Genomic DNA, 20,674 nt, shown 5'->3' on the forward strand with positions numbered 1-20,674 from the left:
AGCATCTAGAGCTTATTTTGAGCGGGATTTGTCTTGGAGCTCTTCATGCTGGTTGCTGCTGGAGTAAAACATGCTTTTATAAGCCCATTTATTGCACTACAATTCTAAATGCAAACGTGTGTTAAACAGGTTTGGTGCATGGTTAAAAAGAGCTAGGCCTATTTGTATTTATCAACTGGTAATACAAGTGCAGGTAACAGGCTATCAGTGCGTCACCACCACTTTACAATGTGAGTTGGAGGCAGTATGCATTTTAATAACAGGCCTATTTAATTGTTTGAAACCTGAATGTTTTCCTTTATATAATGAGGCTTGTCTTACATACCTTTAAAGTTGCCTATATGCAAATCCGACAATGAAAGGCAATTATTATTGCCCACGTGCCATCTCCTCATTGGTTATACCCACGTGGGTAACTGAAAGACGAACGAGGTCAATGGTGGTAATGCACCTAATTTATGAAAGTTGCCAATCTCAATATAAAGTCAAGAAAGAAAAAGCCTAGACGGAGGAGAGATGACTAGAAACGATTCGGTTGACCGTTTTATGTGTGGATTAATTGTCGGAGTAGAGGACCTTGTGCATTTCAGGTAAAATAACAACTCAATGTTTATATCCCAGGACAAGTTAGCTAGCAACAGCAAGCTAGCTAAATAGGACAAATTAGCTAGCAAGTGCAAGCTAGCTAGCTAAATTGCCATAAATGTTTAATGCTTTTCAACCTGTCCCCAAATGAATGTAATTGGTTCAGAGTTTTGGTATTTTAACCTGTGTGTCGTGATCGCGTTTGGTGTGGGGGGACAAAATAAATGTATGCACGATGGTGCACGTGCGCAGCCGGTTTGGGTTCCGTGTAAGTCAAAATACATAAAGCCGACAAATAAAAACAGTTGAAAATATGATATGTTCTTTCATTTGCATACATCTCTCTACTCAACCTGTCTGCCTCCCTTTCTAGATGTCTTGAGATTCTCTTTTTATCAATTCCCTATTACATATGTTTACTAGGCCTACTGATGGGCGCAAGAATTGGTGGGAGCCATTCTGGAGAGACTCGCCTATATCTTCGCCACACACACCTCCCTTTCTTGTTCCAATATTTAACATTATACCCGATACACATGATATTCACACATATTTAAATGCTTTTCACTGACAGCCGCAAATAAATATTCAGCTAGGCCTATTGACACGCGCTCTACCCAAATGGCTGGCAACCTAAATAGGCATAGGCCTACAGCTTGTGATTTGAAACAATCCACAGCAAAAAAAATTAAGAAGCTAATGATCCTTGACTCCTCTGTGGCTAAGTCATGCTTTCTACTGTATAGACGGGAGTAATTATATCATTTTGGCAAATTTATTTCAATTTACTTCCCTAGACTGTCAGATGCGCCGCCTATGAAAGACTTCCTCAAATGCAATTTCTCTCCTGTTCTATAAATTTTCATATAAGATTGTTGTTGTCCAGCAGGCAAAGGCACAATCCTAGTCTCATGGTTCCGGTAAATTTCTCAAATGGCTGGGGAATTTAAATCTTCCCGGTCACGATGTCCGGCACCACATTTTCGGAAACCCTGCTTTGGATGTATAGTCCTAGACCTGATTATGACGTCCTTTGTAGATGGCTGAGCATCGGTGGGAATACTAGCATGGTTTTGGATTGGTCTGCATTATTCAGACCAAACTACACCACACACATTAATACATGCAGTAAAGAAACATATCTCTCCTATGCAACTGATTTAATGATGTAACGGCAAGATGATTAGCTGTTTCTTGTCTTATGCCGACAAGGTCAAGGTGTTTTGATATCTAATCTCTCCCCAGATGTTTCACTGAGACTGATGTTACTTGAATTATTCCTCGTCGACGCTCATTGCTGCAAACCAAACCAATTGTTCATGTGGTGAAGTGCATCGCCCATGCAGGAAGCATGATTAACTTGAGTTTATTCAGTGTAAAATGCTTGCAGGTCAAGTGTTTACCTGAATGGCTTCATTCAAGGGGAATAGAGGCTCAAGTTTAGTCTTTTTTGAGCCCCCTGGTAAGTGCAGGGTTGGACCATTACTCCCTATGCAAAGGGAGTGTCATGAGGAGGGTCTTTGTGTGGGAGGAGAGAGGAGGAAGAAGGGAGGATAGGATAAATGAGTTTTGGAAGAGGCTCACTGGTTGATCAATGGCCTGTTATGGCCTAATACCTGGCTGGGCTGAGAGCAAGGAGTAATTATATTCAATTTTGGCTTGGCTCCGGATCAGAACACCACATCTGTCTGAATGTCACGGAGATGGGGGGGAGATGATGATGCTCAGTCACCCTCTCTGCTGCTGCTGACAAGAACACAGTTGTTTAGAGTATTGCTCTACTAGAGTGGGTCCCGAACCTTTTATAGTCCTGTACCCCTTCAAACATTCAACCTCCAACTGCGTACCCCCTCTAGCACCAGGGTCAGTGCACTCTCAAATGTTGTTTTTTGCCATCATTGTAAGCCTGCCACACACACACACACTATACGATACATTTATTAAACATAAGAATGAGTGTGAACCCGGCTCGTGGGAAGTGACAGAGCTTTTGTAGGACCAGGGCACAAATAATAATATAATAATCAATAATTTTTCTCTTTTATTTAACCATCTTAAACTAAAACTTTATTTGTTCATCGAAAATTGTGAATAACTCACCACAGGTTAATGAGAAGGGTGTGCTTGAAAGGATGCACAAAACTCTGCAATGTTGTATTGGAGAGAGTCTGTCTTAAATCATTTTCCACACACAGTCTGTGCCTGTTTAGTGTTTCTAGCTGGGCTAACAACAAATGTAGAATTACTGATGCTAGCATTGGATGTACTCGTTGAAACAGAACAACTTGTGTCGTCGACAGGTGTAGGTGTAGTACTGCTGGTAGTAGCAGTACTACCAGTAGAGCTGGTATGTCTCTATGGACGCAGGCCTTACTTCTTTTTAACCATTTATCAATTTTCACGCAAACAGAATGAGCAGCAGCTACGTTTGGCTACATACGGACCGTTAGTGGAATTCCCGTGAGAGAGTAACGGTTAATGTGATTTGGATGTTAATTATTTGACTAGGCTACCTGTATTTGACATTGTGTTATTTTGCTGAATAGTAGATGGTTTAATTTTATTTTTGTCAGTGAAACGGGGCTACTCAGGCGAGGAAATAAACCTCACCCAAATGTATAGCCCCATTGGAAAATATAAATGGTCTGTTTGAAAATGTTTTTATATATATATATATATATATATATATTAGTATTTATTTATTAAATGTAAATCACATTTTTATTTGGCATACTCCAGTTTGTGAATACCTGATCTACTACATACTAAGGCAGATGGCCTCTGGCATATATGTGGAATGTCTTACCAAGGCGCACACACTGTATGTGCATGGAGATAATCTAGTAGGCTATAGAAGACAGACCAGTTTGTTATCCAATCTCTATAAACATCAACCAGGCTTATCTCAGTGCTACTATTCATCACATTTGTCCTTCCTGCATTGAACAAATAATCATTATGGACATTGTTTTCCATTAGTATTTGCCTGTGGCATGTTTGAGAAGGACTTTCAGGTAGACTCTCTTGCCTGTGCATATGGTCCTAGACATCCTGAAGCTGTGTCCACATGGCAGGAAATTGTAGGCCCTATTGATTTAGTAGGCTGCCTACGCTTTGACGCTGCTGGCATATACCGCTTTTCAGTTCATTTTCCTCACTTAGCAGATTCCTTGCGTTATTGATCTTGATTGAGTTGTGCACCGTCACTGTGTTCCAGGACACATCTATTCAGTCAACTGTCTGAGAGGATTCTTTGATCACTACACCACACCGTTGTCGGTTCTAAGAGCTAGGCCTGACCTAAGAAAATGTCCTCCAACCACCTTTATCCAAAATGTAACCCCAAGTATAAAAGCCTGCGCCAAGCCTTGGCCTCCAGTGTATTAGAGGTGACTGTTCTGCTGACTGCCCACTTTCGGAGTGCTGTTCCCCTGAGGCCACGGGTTGAGATTGCATTTCAAGCGTTCTTCTCTTGGCCCGGTGCTTTGGACAGCGCACTACCTCAGATGTAGGGGGATTTCAGTTTGATCCAGATCAGACTTCTACAGCTGCAATGTGTGTAACAGTGTACACACAAACACACACACACACACACACACACACACACAATCCTATGACCTTCACAGAATGATGATTGTATTACTCAATAGTTTGGGATTTTGTAGGCTTCTACCTTATTTCTTTTTAAGCCTGCATTCCATGGTGAATGCAAGGTCTCATGTAGTCTGTTTTGTCTTGGGTACCTGTTTGTTCTGTCTTCCTGTTCCAGAGGCGCGCTCTCGCTCTCCCCACCTGTCAATCAGTGCCCAGGGGGCAGGGCTTCAGTTGTGTTTCCTCGTACCAGAGGTGAGGGTGTGTATTGCCATGGAAGGCCTACATTTGAAGAACTGCCTTGGCTCTTGTCAAGTTTGCTTTGCCCTTAAACATGCTGTTAATCAGCCAGTGTGTTCGGTAGCTCTGAGGTTTACAGGGTGGAAGGTCACATGATCTAAATGAATGCAAACCCTGCCCCTGACACACAACCATTGTCAAATGCACTGAGAAATACTTAATTTACTGGTATACAGACATTGATACAAAAACTAACAGCCCCAGTGTTTCAGCCACTGTGTGTGTGTGTGTGTGTGGTTTTATGTGCCTGTGTAACAACCTCTCTCCAATGTTTGTTTGTTTCAGGAGCTGCTGGGTATGCTTCGCCACTGATGAGGATGACCGCACGGCGGAGTGGGTGCGTCCGTGTCGCTGCCGAGGCTCCACCAAGTGGGTGCACCAGGCGTGTCTGCAGCGCTGGGTGGACGAGAAGCAGAGGGGCAACAGCACGGCCCGCGTGTCTTGTCCGCAGTGCAACGCCGAGTACCTCATCGTCTTTCCCAAGCTGGGTATGATATGACAGGGCTGAGGTGGGGGCCTGGGGGATATGGGCTGGACTGGAGTTTCTTGGAGATAGTCAAAGAGGTGGGAGTTTTCCTGGAATATTAGCTTGGAGGTAGTTAGCGCTACGGCGATGGATGTTTTTCCTGAATTTATGATGTCACGCTGTTTGTAGGCTACATCATCGAATTGGTGTCACCCTGTCCAAGCTAACGTCTTTCCTGATTTTCACCTGTACGCTTATCACACATCAGGAGTGAGGAGTAGAGAGATTAACATGAATGAACTGCTTATGTGATGATTTCAGTCAGTTATGATTCAGGTCCATGTCATTTGAGTGTTTTGTAATTCTGTTCCAGCTTACCTTCTATATTGAGACAGCTTTGCTGCGTGTGTCAGCACAGTCACGTAATAACAGCTGAATCATGGCCGAATCTGAAGTACAGTAGTCTTTCACTTTACTTAATAACGGATGCAGCACAGGGGCAGTGAGTCAGTGCTGTGAATTAGGAGGGGGACCTGAGAGCTCTAAAAAGCACTCAGGCTGTCTCAACTCACTGCATGTTTGTTTACTCCCAAAGCCGGGGTAGGTTATGTGTGGCGAGTCTGGTAAATATACAGTTTGAGGGAGAAGTTACACAAGGAATAGGAGCGGGCAGGGCACCCGCCAGATGCTCATTACCAGACCTGGGTTCAAATGGTATGAGACATATTTCTAATAGTTTGCTTTAGCCTGCCTGGTGTGCCAAATGTGTGGGCTTTGGACTTGTTACTATTGTGTTCAAATTCTATTGGTTCCATTGCACCAGGCAAAGCTCAATCAAGCCCAGGAAAATCATTTCAAATGCATTTCAAATCCTTTTTGAACCCAGGTCTGCTATTGGCTCATTACCGGCCAGCTTCAGCCTCACTGGCAATTTGGAGAGGGGGTGAAGAGAGGAGCGGTCCCCACTAATTAACCTCAGTACGTCAGAGTGACGGAGGCACTGATTATTCCCAAACACTGGCACTTAGTCATCAAGTCAACATGGCCAACCCTCTCCAAAAAAGTGTTGCGTTGCAACTGTCACTTTCCTTAAGCGTTTGTTCCTCAGCTCAGCATTCGTTCGCTCAGCGAGGACTGAACTTTCAGCTCCCGTCAGTCACCGTGAGGGAGGAAAGTTTTATGTAAGCAGAAACCCTGGAAACTGCGTTGGGGAATAACACTTGTTGTATATTTTCTAGCATATGGGGAAGCTATTAAATCACTCTGCATAGACGTCTAATTAGTTTGTAGTTGGCATTTTGGGCTACTGCGGCTACCAGAACAAGTGGGTCATTAACCATTAAATATTGACTAAATAGTGACCACATTGAGACTAGGTGCAAACTGAGAGGTAGGGCCTGGACATAATACAATGTATGCGGGCGGGCGGGGAAGCTCTGCTGGTAAGCAGGGCCACGTTGTATTTTTAGATGCAGGCCTGGTTGTGCTGTCAGTCACCTCTGTGTGACTATAAGCAGCAGGCTCAGCTAAACCAGCTGGACTGGAGCATGGAGACGAGGGCACTTCATTCTACCTCGTCTCTGGAGCGTTCGGGTAATTCGGAACACTGGGATACAGGTCCTAGTCGTATATGGCAAGTATGGTATACCACTAATGATGTCGTTGATAAAGTCATGGCACATGACAAACAGGGTGGGAAATGAACTTTTTGGTCCACCAGCCACTGTGGCAGGTAGATAAAATAAAAATAAATAAAAAATCAGGGTCCGTTGTTTTTGGCCGGCGTCTTCACCAGATGAGCCACCCATGAGATGTGGCCTCAATGTTTATTATCATGTTCATCCGTTCCCCTACACACACATCCTCCACAAGTTTGTTTGTGTTCCTTTTTCTTTTGAGTACCCTGGTGGTTTGGTCTGGCAGTAACAAAGTGATAGATGAGATCATGAGGCAGTGTTTTATTTGGACGGGTCCTCCTCTAAATGTGCCCTAATCTATTGAAAGCTAACATCCCTTGGCGAATCATGTAGTAGGCTTAGTCCTCGATCACTCATCGTTTGAGTCGTGTACACCAGCTCACAGGGGCTTATGTTACCTCTGATTTAACAGCGAATGAAAAACCTCCGGAAGCCTTCTGAGACTTTTCCGACACACGGAGAGAGTGGGAGCTGATGCGTGGGAAGACCTGTGTACCCATACTAATGATAACTTCCTGCAGGAGGCACACAGATGGGCATTCTTTTTTACGCTATCTCCTAAGGCCCAAACCAATCTACTAGTCGTCACCCAGGTGTTAGGAGGAGAGAGGAATGGGGGAGGGGAAGAGACATCCTCTGGTGTCTGGAGAAACAGACTGTTGTAGACATCCACAGGGTAAAAGATGAGGTAAGGGAGGGATGGTTGGGAGATGGGTAAGGATCAGAGGGATGGAGAGAGAAGGCTCTGTGATGTGGCAGACATTGAAGTGCACGAGTCTCTCTGCTCCCCCGAGCAAGCTTTCTTTGCATCCCCCTATGTACAGACAGAGGTGTATAGTGATTGCGAGGGATGAAGGGAGGGCGAGAGAGAGGAAATTAGGCCACGGCATGACGAGAGCAGCTCATCAACCAGCGACAGAGAGGAGACGGGGGCTGCCTGCCGCTGCTGCTGATATATCACTTAAAAACCCAGGCCCCAAAAATAGCTGACTGCTCGGACAGCACAAGAGCACCTGACAAATCAGCAGCACACTGATGCTGCCAGCCTTCCAACTGGATCAGCAATCTTCCCGGTGACTCCCCGTTCTCCTCTAATACCCTGCCTGCTCTGGGGACTGGAAACGGACTGAACTAACACTTCCCTATGACATTTATCTAATTTCACCGCGCCATCATTATACGTCTGCAGCCAAATTATGACGTCCTTAGATTCCAGAGGTTGTGATGTGTCACGCTGTGTCTGACGTGTGATTTTTCTAGCTGAACTCAACACATTATTCTGCTCAGGCAGCCAGGCAGACTGAATGCCCAAAGGATAGTGCGGTGGTAGTATTGCATCAGTGTGTCTCTCAGGGGTTGTCAGTAGTGTTTTAAAGGGCGACTGCACTTTCATCAAGAGCTCATGCTAGCAGCCATGACTAAAGGCAAATTAGATTTGTCCTGGGGGCATCGTTTGATGTGGGGGTTTCTTGGGTGTGTCTGCCATTCAATCACAACAAACGAATGCAGTAGTGAGTACAGCGAGGTAAGCTGAGCTAGCTTTTGCTATGGAGTGAACAAAGTTTTGAAGTGGAGGACTTCTCCCTTTGTGACTGACTCGACACATGAAGATGGTCAGGTAATTCAGTTCTATGTGTAGGCTAAAGCCTGCGCTGACCTTGTTTAGCCAAGTTCGCAGCTAGCTAGCTAGCATACCTTGGTGATAGCTACAGCTGGCTATCCTGTCTCGCTGATCATTCTCTGTCTAATCAGTTATGGCAAGAGCCAGTGTCTGGAATGTGTTTCGCAACACACTCGTTCTACAACAACTTAGTTTCAATGTTTCATCACGTCATTTAAATGCATGTTATAGTGGAATAGTGGAAAATCGATATCAAGTCCGCTCCGCTGTCCTAAACACAATAATTCTATAACTGGCTAGTTTTGTCTTGTCTCTCCTTATGTCCGCTGTTAGATCTTTCGCGGGAGAAAAATCTCAGAACTAATATCCCTACAGGTGTAGGCATTGTACAAACATCGACCAGCTTGAGTGTAGATGCATCAACAACAAAAAAATTGCTGGATGTGTTTGTTACAAAGACAAAACATAGACATAGACTGCTATTTTGGTCCGCTCATACAGGAGTAATACAGGCCCAGTGCACTACGTTTGTGAAAAATATATTTTTCTAAAAATAATTAGTAGGGGTGCAGTAGCACCTCTACTTCCTGCGGCTATGCGTCCTCTCACATTACACATTCAGGGAGAGACTATGTATTTAGCTAGTTACATCACGGTATCATAGCCTAGGCCCTAGTACCATAGCGACATAGCCTATCAAATCATTGTATTTATGTATCTAGCTAGCTTACCTAGCTAAACAAAACTTAGCTACTTACCAACTATTTTTTTTTTCTCACCTTTATTTAACCAGGTAGGCTAGTTCTCATTATTATTAACTCGTTATCAAGTTCTCATTTATATCTTCGACCTGGCCAAGATAAAGCAAAGCAGTGCGACACAAAAAACAACACATGGAATAAACAAACATGCAGTCAATAATACAATAGAAAAGGTCTACATACAGCAAATGAGGTAGGATAAGGGAGGTAAGGCAATAAATAGGCCATAGTGGCGAGATAATTACAATATAGCAATTAAACACTGGAGTGATAGATGTGCAGAAGATGAGTGTGCAAGTAGAGATACTGGGGTGCAAAGGAGCAAAATAAATAACAGAATGGGGGATGAGGTAGTTGGATGGGCTATTTACAGATGGGCTATGTACAGGTGCAGTGATCTGTGAGCTGCTCTGACAGCTGGTGCTTAAAGTTAGTGAGGGAGATATGAGTCTCCAGCTTCAGTGATTTTTGCAGTTCGTTCCAGTCATTGGCAGCAGAGAACTGGAAGGAAAGGCAGCCAAATGAGGAATTGGGGTGACCAGTGAGATATACCTGCTGGAGCACGTGCTACGGGTGGGTGCTGCTATGGTGACCAGTGAGCTGAGATAAGGCGGGGCTTTACCTAGCAAAGACTTATAGATGACCTGGAGCCAGTGGGTTTGGCGACGAATATGAAGCGAGGGCCAGCCAACGAGAGCATACAGGTCGCAGTGGTGGGTAGTATATGGGGCTTTGGTGACAAAACAGATAGACTACATCCAATTTTCTGAGTAGAGTGTTGGAGGCTATTTTGTAAATGACATCGCCGAAGTCAAGGATCGGTAGGATAGTCAGTTTTACGAGGGTATGTTTGGCAGCATGAGTGAAGGAGGCTTTGTTGCGAAATAGGAAGCTGATTCTAGATTTAATTTTGGATTGGAGATGCTTAATGTGAGTCTAGAAGGAGAGTTTACAGTCTAACCAGACACCTAGGTATTTGTAGTTGTCCACATATTCTAAGTCAGTTCTTAGTTCTACATTTTTTAATGGGGCATGCTTATTTAAGATGGTGAGGAAAGCACTTTTAAATAGCGACCAGGCATCCTCTACTGACGGGATGAGGTCAATATCCTTCCAGGATACCCGGGCCAGGTCGATAAGAAAGGTCTGCTCTCTGAAGTGTTTTAGGGAGTGTTTGACAGTGATGAGGGGTGGTCGTTGGTCCCGTGTGGCTCAGTTGGTAGAGCATGGCGCTTGCAACGCCAGGGTTGTGGGTTCAATTCCCACGGGGGGACCAGGATGAATATGTATGAACTTTCCAATTTGTAAGTCGCTCTGGATAAGAGCGTCTGCTAAATGACTTAAATGTAAATGTCGTTTGACAGCGGACCCATTACGGATGCAGGCAATGAGGCTGAGATCCTGGTTGTAGACAGCAGAGGTGTATTTAGAGGGCAAGTTGGTCAGGATAATATCTATGAGGGTGCCCATGGTTTCTGATTTAGGGTTGAACCTCAAATCAAATGTATTTATATAGCCCTTCTTACATCAGCTGATATCTCAAAGTGCTGTACAGAAACCCAGCCTAAAACCCCAAACAGCAAGTAATGCAGGTGTAGAAGCACGGTGGCTAGGAAAAAAACCCTAGAAAGGCCAAAACCTAGGAAGAAACCTAGAGAGGAACCAGGCTATGAGGGGTGGCCAGTCCTCTTCTGGCTGTGCCGGGTGGAGATTATAACAGAACATGGCCAAGAGGTTCAAATGTTCATAAATGACCAGCATGGTCAACTAATAATAATCACAGTAGTTGTCGAGGGTGCAACAAGTCAGCACCTCAGGATTAAATGTCAGTTGGCTTTTCATAGCCGATCATTAAGAGTATCTCTACCGCTCCTGCTGTCTCTAGAGAGTTGAAAACAGCAGGCCTGGGACAGGTAGCACGTCCGGTGAACAGGTTAGGGTTCCATAGCCGCAGGCAGAACAGTTGAAACTGGAGCAGCAGCACGGCCAGGTGGACTGGGGACAGCAAGGAGTCATCATGCCAGGTAGTCCTGAGGCATGGTCCTAGGGCTTCGGTCCTCCGAGACATAGAAAGAAAGAAAGAGAGAATTAGAGAGAGCATACTTAAATTCACACAGGACACTGGATAAGACAGGAGAAATACTCCAGATATAACAGACTGACCCTAGCCCCCCAACACATAAACTACTGCAGCATAAATACTGGAGGCTGAGACAGGAGGGGTCAGGAGACACTGTGGCCCCATCCGATGATATCCCCGGACAGGGCCAAACAGGCAGGATATATCCCCACCCACTTTGCCAAAGCACAGCCCCCACACTACTAGAGGGATATCTCCAACCACCAACTTACCATCCTGAGACAAGGCCGAGTATAGCCCACAAAGATCTCCGCCACGGCACAACCTAAATGGGGGTGCCAACCCAGACAGGAAGATCACAACAGTGACTCAACCCACTCAAGTGACGCACCCCTGGTGCTGGTGCTCATGGAAGAGCACCAGTAAGCCAGTGACTCAGCCCCTGTAATAGGGTTAGAGGCAGAGAATCCCAGTGGAGAGAGGGGAACCGGCCAGGCAGAGACAGCAAGGGTGGTTCGTTGCTCCAGAGCCTTTCCGTTCACCTTCACACCCCTGGGCCAGACTACACTCAATCATATGACCTACTGAAGAGATGAGTCTTCAGTAAAGACTTAAAAGTTCAGACCGAGTCTGCGTCTCTCACATGGGTAGGCAGACCATTCCATAAAAATTGAGCTCTATAGCTCTATACCATTCCATAAAAATTGAGCTCTATAGGAGAAAGCCCTGCCTCCAGCTGTTTGCTTAGAAATTCTAGGGACAATTAGGAGGCCTGCGTCTTGTGACCGTAGTGAACGTGTAGGTATGTATGGCAGGACCAACTCGGAAAGATGGGTAGGAGCAAGCCCATGTAATGCTTTGTAGGTTAGCAGTAAAACCTTGAAATCAGCTCTTGCCTTAACAGGAAGCCAGTGTAGAGAGGCTAGCACTGGAGTAATATGATACAATTCTTTGGTTCTAGTCAGGATTCTAGCAGCCGTATTTAGCACTAACTGAAGTTTATTTAGTGCTTTATCCGGGTAGCCGGAAAGTAGATAATTGCAGTAGTCTAACCTAGAAGTGACAAAAGCATGGATACATTTTTCTGCATCAGTTTTGGACAGAAAGTTTCTGATTTTTGCAATGTTACGTAGATGGAAAAAAGCTGTCCTTGAAAGAGTCTTGATATGTTCGTCAAAAGAGAGATCAGGGTCCAGAGTAACGCAGAGGTCCTTCAGTTTTATTTGACACGACTGTACAACCATCAAGATTAATTGTCAGATTCAACAGAAGATCTCTTTGTTTCTTGGGACCTAGTACAAGCAACAAAATCAAAATCTGTTTTGTCAGTTTAAAAGTAGAAAGTTTGCAGCCATCCACTTCCTTATGTCTGAAACACAGGCTCCCAGGGAGGGCAATTTTGGGGCTTCACCATGTTTCATTGAAATGTACAGCTGTGTGTCATCCGCATAGCAGTGAAAGTTAACATTATGTTTTCGAATGACATCCAAGAGGTAAAATATATAGTGAAAACAATAGTGGTCCTAAAACGGAACCTTGAGGAACACCGAAATTTACAGTTGATTTGTCAGAGGACAAACCTCTGACAAATCTCACAGAGACAAACTGATATCTTTCCGAGAGATAAGATCTAAACCAGGCCAGAACTTGTCTGTGTAGACCAATTTGGGTTTCCAATCTCTCCAAAAGAATGTGGTGATCGTGGGTATCAAAAGCAGCACTAAGGTCTAGGAGCACGAGGACAGATGCAGAGCCTCGGTCTAACGCCATTAAAAGGTAATTTACCACCTTCACAAGTGCAGTCTCAGTGCTATGATGGGGTCCAAAACCAGACTGAAGCATTTCGTATACATTGTTTGTCTTCAGGAAGGCAGTGAGTTGCTGCACAACAGCTTTTTCTAAAATATTTGAGAGGAATGGAAGATTTGATATAGGTTGATAGTTTTTTATATTTTCTGGGTCACGGTTTGGCTTTTTCAAGAGAGGCTTTATTGCTGCCACTTTTTTAGTGAGTTTGGTACACATCCGGTGGATAGAGAGCCGTTTATTATGTTCAACATAGGAGGGCCAAGCACAGGAAGCAGCTCTTTCAGTAGTTTAGTTGGAATAGGGTCCAGTATGCAGCTTGAAGGTTTAGAGGCCATGATCATTTTCATCATTGTGTCGAGATATAGTACTAAAACACTTGAGTGTCTCTCTTGATCCTAGGTCCTGGCAGAGTTGTGCAGACTCAGGACAACTGAGCTTTGGAGGAATACGCAGATTTAAAGAGGAGTCCGTAATTTGCTTTCTAATGATCATGATCTTTTCCTCAAAGAAGTTCATGAATTTATTACTGCTGAAGTGAAAGACATCCTCTCTTGGGGAATGCTGCTTTTTAGTTAGCTTTGCGACAGTATCAAAAAAGTTTCGGATTGTTCTTATTTTTCTCTATTAAGTTGGAAAAATAGGATGATCGAGCAGCAGTGAGGGCTCTTCGGTACTGTCTTTCCACGCTAGTCGGAAGACTTCCAGTTTGGTGTGGCGCCATTTCCGTTCCAATTTTCTGGAAGCTTGCTTCAGAGCTTGGGTATTTTCTGTATACCAGGGAGCTAGTTTCTTATGACAAATGTTTTTAGGGGTGCAACTGCATCTAGGGTATTGCGCAAGGTTAAATTGAGTTCCTCGGTTAGGTGGTTAACTGATTTTTGTCCTCTGACGTCCTTGGGTAGGCAGAGGGAGTCTGGAAGGGCGTCAAGGAATCTTTGGGTTGTCTGAGAATTTATAGCACGATTTTTGTTGCTCCTTGGTTGGGGTCTGAGCAGATTATTTGTTGCGATTGCAAACGTAATAAAATAGTGGTCCGATAGTCCAGGATTATGAGGAAAAACATTAAGATCTACAACATTTATTCCATGGGACAAAACTAGATCCAGAGTGTGACTGTGACAGTGAGTAGGTCCAGAGACATGTTGGACAAAACCCACTGAGTCGATGATGGCTCCGAAATCCTTTTGGAGTGGGTCTGTGGACTGTTCCATGTGAATATTAAAATCACCAAAAATGTGAATATTATCTGCTATGACAACAAGGTCCGATAGGAATTCAGGGAACTCAGTGAGGAACGCTGTATATGGCCCAGGAGGCCTGTAAACAGTAGCTATAAAAAGTGATTGAGTAGGCTGCATAGATTTCATGACTAGAAGCTCAAAAGACGAAAACGTATTTTTTTGTAAATTGAAATTTGCTATCGTAAATGTTAGCAACACCTCCGCCTTTGCGGGATGCACGGGGGATATGGTCAGGTTCCTTGATCATTTTTGTGAGATTGAGGGCATCTAGCAGAGATTGTAGGACGGCCAGGGTGTTAAGCATATCCCAGTTTAGGTCACCTAACAGTATGAACTCTGAAGATAGATGGGGGGCAATCAATTCGCATATGGTGTCCAGGGCACAGCTGGTGGCTGAGGGGGGGGTCTCTAACGAGCGTCAACGGTGAGAGACTTGTTTCTGGAAAGGTGGATTTTTAAAAGTAGAAGCTTGAATTGTTTGGGCATAGACCTGGATAGTATGACAGAATTCTGCAGGCTGTTTCTGCAGTAGATTGCAAGTCCGCCCCCTTTGGCAGTTCTATCTTGTCGGAAAATGTTGTAGTTGGGGATGGAAATTTGGAGTGGAGGTAAACCTAGGCATTGAGTGATGATAAGAGCGGTTGCATCTCTGGAGGCACCATTTAAGCCAGGTGAGGTCTCCGCATGTGTGGAGGGTGCGACAAAAGAGCTATCTAAGGCATTTAGGGCGGGGCTGGGGGCTCCATTGTGAAATAATACAATAATATAATAATAATAACTAACCTTAACTTCACTAGGGTATGTGGGACACTAGCGTCCCACCTTGTCAACAGCCAGTGAAACTGCAGGGCGCCAAATTCAAAACAGAAATCCCAAAATTAAAATTCCTCAATCATACAAGTATTCTACACCATTTTAAAGATACACTTGTTGTAAATCCAGCCACAGTGTCCGATTTCAAAAAGGCTTTACGACGAAAGCACCCCAAACGATTGTTAGGTCAGAGCCAAGTCACAGAAAAACACAGCCATTTTTCCAGCCAAAGAGAGGAGTCACAAAAAGCAGAAATAGAGATCAAATTAATCACTAACATTTGAGGATCTTCATCAGATGACACTCATAGGACTTCATGTTACACAATACATGTATGTTTTGTTCGGTAAAGTTCATATTTATATCAAAAGATCTGAGTTTACATTGCCGCGTTATGTTCAGTATTTCCAAAACATCCGGTGATTTTGCAGAGAGCCACATCAATTTACAGAAATACTCATAATAAACATTGCTAAAAGATACAACTTATGCATGGAATTTTAGATCCACTTCTCCTTAATGCATCCGCTGTGTCAGATTTCAAAAAAACTTTACGGAAAAAGCACACCATCCAATAATCTGAGTACAGCGCTCAGAGACCAAAACAACCCAAACAGATATCCGCCATATTGTGTAGTCAACAGAAGTCAGAAATAGCATTATAAATATTCACTTACCTTTGATGATCTTCATCAGAATGCACTCCCAGGAATCCCAGTTCCACAATAAATGTTTGATTTGTTCGATAAAGTCCATCATTTATATCCAAAGAGCTCCTTTTTGTTCACGCGTTTAGCCCAGTATTCAAAATTCATGGGGCGTGATCACTAGGTACAGACAAAGTCAAAAAGTTCCGTTACAGTCCGTAGAAACATTTCAAACAATGTATAGAATCAATCTTTAGGATGTTTTTAACATAAATCTTCAATAATGTTCCAACCGGAGAATTCCTTTGTGTTTAGAATTGCAATGGAACGCAAGCTACCCGTACACGTTAATGCGGGTGGTCAGCTCGTGGCACTCTGGGAGAGACCTTACACAATCCCCTCTCATTCGCCCCCACTTCACAGTAGAAGCCTCAAACAAGGTTCTAAAGACTGTTGACATCTAGTGGAAGCCTTAGGAAGTGCAATATGACCCCATAGACACTGTATATTCGATAGGCAATGAGTTGAAAAACTACAAACCTCAGATTTCCCACTTCCTGGTTGGATTTTTTCTGTTATACTCACAGACATAATTCAAACTGTTTTAGAAACTTCAGAGTGTTTTCTATCCAAATCTACCAATTATATGCATATTCTAGCTTTTATGGCTGAGTAGCAGGCAGTTTAATTTGGGCACGCTTTTCATCCAAAATGTCCAATGCTGCCCCCTACCCTAGAGAAGTTAACAGCAGTAGACAAGGCATATTGACATTAGGGAGAGGCATGAGTAGCCGAGTGATCATAGGGTCCAATGAGCAGCAATAGGTGAGTCGGCGCTGTTCGGTAGTCGCTACTACGCTAGGCGAGCTGGAGACAAGGCGTTCAGAAAGCTAGCGGGCCGTGCCCAGCAGATGGATCTTTGGCGACGTCGCAACGGAAAAGCCTGTTGAAACCACCTCGGACAATTACGTCGGCAGACCCGGCGTGATGGATCGGCGGGGCTCCGTATCGGCAAGAAAGGGTCCAGGCGAATTGGCAAATAGGTATTGTAGCCCAAGAATTAGCTGATGGACCTCTTCGGCTAGCCAGGAGATGGGCCTAGCTCAAGGCTAACTGGTGCTTGAGACAGAGACGTTAGCCAGGAGTAGCCACTCAGATTGCAGCTAGCTAGCTGTGATGATCCGGTGTAAAGGTCCAGAGCTTGCGGTAGGAATCTGGAGATGTGGTAGAGAAAAAGCAGTCCGATATGCTCTGGGTTGATATCACGCTGTGCAGACTGGCAGGTATAGACCGAGTTGAGGCTGGCTGGTGTCCCGAGTTAACGGTGAAGACCGCTAGCAGTGGCTAACTGACTTCTGGTCGGGGTTCCAGTTCTAAAGTATAAAAATAGCAGATTCGTACCACATTGGGTGAGGCGGGTTGCAGGAGAGTATATTCAGTCCGTGGATGGAAAGTGAGATTAAAATATATACAAAATATATTTGGGAAAAAACGGGGAAAACTATTATTTACACGGGACAAGACAAAACACACGTCCGACTGCTACGCCATTTTGGGATTAAGTGTGTTCTTGGCTTGATTACTGTGGCCTACAGACAGACACGAGACTAAACAGATTCTGTGTCTAGATTTATATTCACCCATCTGACTGGGCTGCTAAGAAGTAAACTTAGGAAGAAAATTAAAGTTGTCTCCCACAGTTGGCAATGGCTTTAAGATGTTTAATTGACGTTAATCAGCCCTGGAAACTGCACACAAACACGACGCTGGGCCAATTGTGGTCCGCCCTATGAGACTCCCAATCACAGCCGGTTGTGATACAGCCTGGAATCGAACCAGGATCTGTAGTGACGCCTCTAGCACTGAGATGCAGTGCCTTAGACCGCTGCGCCATTCGCGAGCCCTCCCGAGTGCTGACAGGCTGAACCCAGCTCATTTGTTAGCCTGATGGGCATTAGGCCTACTCATGTTCCTACTCTCAGGGCCGGGCCTCTGGTTGGTGCAGCATCACAATAGTGGATTTACACCGTGGTGTATGTGTTTGGATGTAGCTCACCACTCATGTCATGTTTTTCCTCTGCTAGTTGTGAGCAGTAAGCTCTGTGATTTCTAGTAGGAGAGGAGAGTGCAGGTAGCACTGGTATGCTAAGCTAGCTGTTTTTACATCAGCAACTGATCATTTCGACCCATCCTATCATGCGGATTTGGCCGGTGGTGTAAAATGAGGGATGGTGTGTCCTTGCTGGTCCTTCTGGGAGAGGGTACACAAGTGGGTTGGATCAGTGTGCCAACCTGCCTGCCCGCCAATTAAGAAGTGGGATGCAGTTCTCTCTCTATCCCATCTCCCTTCTTTTAATAATCTTTATAATGGAATCTGCTGCCAAGCGCTAAAATGAATTGCTCAGCTTTCCGTTTTGCCAATAGACATTAAGTGTGACCCAGTTCCCTCTAGCCGGGGTTGGCGTAATGTTTAGGCATGGAGAAAGCATAAGGGATTCCGACGCTGTCATCAAAATATGCCCAGATTAATGTGCTCAAGCGGGATCAATCTGGTTAGCAAACAAAGGCACAATCCTGGAAAGTGGCAGAACTGTCAGGACGCAGGAAACCAATATATTCATAACTACTTTAGGAAATTAAAAGTTTTTGTTCCTCGTTTAGCCTTTGGTAGCTTTGAGGTGACAAATGTCACCCTTCCATTGTTCTTTCGGGTCTCTGTAGCCAGCTGAAAAGTCCACTGCAGTCCTATGACTGCCTTGCACGCTAAGTAGAGAGCGAGAAAGCCGCCATCTTGGACTGAAACACCAGTGTTCTTACATTTCAGACCTAATGTCATTCCTTTCTCCAAAAATAGCATCAGCACCGTCACTACAGGCATTCAGTGAAAATCATTGATGGAAATACCAGTCGATGGAAATACATTTGACTGTCATGTGTGTATCGGTCTATAGGCACATTTGCATAATTTAGTGGAAATAAAATTGGCGTGTGTGTATTTTCGTTAGTCGTCGTATAGCCTGTCTTATTTATCCAGCACAGCTATCACACACCTGCACAGCATATTTTGAGCGGGATTTCTGCTGCAGCTCCTCAGCTCATTACTGCTGGAGTGAAACGTGCTTTAATAAGCCCAGTCACTGTGCAACAATTCTAAATTCAATCGTGTATTAAAGGGCGACTGTACTTCCTGTTTTTCAACAATGCTCATTAAAAAATGCTTGCGGCCAAGATTGAAGGAAAATTTGAGTTATCTTGGGGGTGTGGTTTGATGTGGGTGCGTCTTTGCCATGCAATCACAACAAACAAGTGCAGTAGTGAGTACAGGGAGGTCAGCCAAGATAGCTTTTGCTATGGAGAGAATGACATTTTCAAGTTGAGGACTTCTCCCTTCCTGTCTCGCCATCAAGATGGTCAGCTAATTCAGTTCTATGTGTAGGCTAAAGCCTGCTCTGACCTTGTGTTTGTACAGCGGGCTATCCGATCTAGCTCTGTAAAATTGATGATGGCTAAAGCCAGGGTCTGGAATGTGTTTCATAGGACACTCGTTCTACAACACCCTGCTACAACAGTAGCTTGCGACTTAGTTTCAACGTTTCTTCACATCATGTAAATGCATGTTACCGTGGAAACAGTATCAACTGTGAGTTGAATGCCCGGTCACGAGTCAGCTCAGCTGTCCTTCAACACAATATTCTATTCTAACTGGCTAGTTTTGTCTCGCGTCATCTCTCCTTATGTCCGTTGTTTACATCTTTCCCTCGGTACAAATCCCAGAACTACTAATATCGGCTAATGTACATGTGGACATTGCAAAACATCGTACAGAGTGTAGATACAGAGTGTGTTCTTGTTTACAAAGCCACCACATTTTATGCTGTAAATATCAGATTGATAGGACAGTATTGATAAAGACATCATGCCTAGCAAATAAAAACAAGTTGTGTGAAGAGTACATCAGCTGTCTAATCAGAACTAGAATGCCATTCTATTCGTCTATTTGGCCAAATCTAAGGATTTGGCTGTCAAACCACACACTGACATGCACAGCTCTCCGGGTGAGGTTCTATCCTCAAATCTCCCATAGTATTGTTCACATATATACATATTTTGCAGGTGTTATCGCGGGTGTAGTGAAATAGTTATGTTCCTAGTGCAGTAATACCCAACAATACAATACAAAACAAAACACGCAAGTCCCAAAAATGTAAAGAAAGGAATTAAGAAATATAAATATGAGAACGAGCATTATCAGAGTCTGGAATATAAATCCACTATATATACAAAAGTATGTGGACAGCCCTTAAAATGAGTGGATTCGTCTATTTCAGTCACACCCGTTGCTGCCAGGTGTGTAAAAATCGAGCACACAGCCATGCAATCACCATAGACAAAAATTGGCAGTAGAATGGTCTTACTGAAGAGCTCAGTGACTTTCAACGTGGCACCGTCATAGGATACCACCTTTCCAACAAGTCAGTTGGTCAAATTTCTACCCTGCTAGAGCTGCCCCAGTCAACTGTAAGTGCTGCTGTTGTGAAATGGAAACGTCCAGGAGCAAAAATGGCTCAGCCACGAAGTGGTAGGACACACAAGCTCACAGAACAGGACCGTGAGTGCTGAAGCGTGTAGCATGTAAAAATTGTTTGTCCTCAGTTGGCAACACTCACTACCGACTTCCAAACTGCCTCTGGAAGCAACATCAGCACAATAACTGTTTGTTGGGAGCTTCATGAAAGAGTTTCCATGGCCGAGCAGCCGCACAAAGCCTAACATCACCATGTACAATGGCAAGCGTCAGCTGGAGTGGTGTACAGCTCTCCAACATTGGACTCTGGTGTATGAGGAATAATGGTCTGGGGCAGTTTTTTATGGTTCGGGCTAGGCCCCTTTGTTCCAGTGAAGAGAGATCTTAATGCTACAGGACACAATGACATTCTATACGATTCTGTGCTTCAACTTGTGGCAACAGTTTGGGGAATGGCCTTTCCTTTTTTATCATTACAAAGCCCCCATGCACAAAGCGAGGTCCATACAGAAATATTTTGTCTAGATCGGTGTGGAAG

General features: G+C 44.2%; 1 protein-coding gene across 2 annotated transcripts in view; it reads left to right on the top strand.

The window, feature by feature from the left end:
* marchf5 (membrane-associated ring finger (C3HC4) 5) overlaps positions 1-20,674 on the top strand; it is a 60,066-nt gene that overhangs the window by 21,022 nt on the left and 18,370 nt on the right. For both annotated transcript variants that reach the window (XM_055919168.1, XM_055919177.1), the window contains exon 2: positions 4,762-4,964. In XM_055919168.1, the coding sequence (XP_055775143.1) occupies positions 4,762-4,964 (203 nt within the window). The remainder of the gene's footprint in view (positions 1-4,761; positions 4,965-20,674) is intronic.

The sequence above is a fragment of the Salvelinus fontinalis genome, chromosome 1, assembly GCF_029448725.1.
Source record: "Salvelinus fontinalis isolate EN_2023a chromosome 1, ASM2944872v1, whole genome shotgun sequence".
In the NCBI taxonomy this organism is placed as follows: Eukaryota; Metazoa; Chordata; class Actinopteri; order Salmoniformes; family Salmonidae; genus Salvelinus; species Salvelinus fontinalis.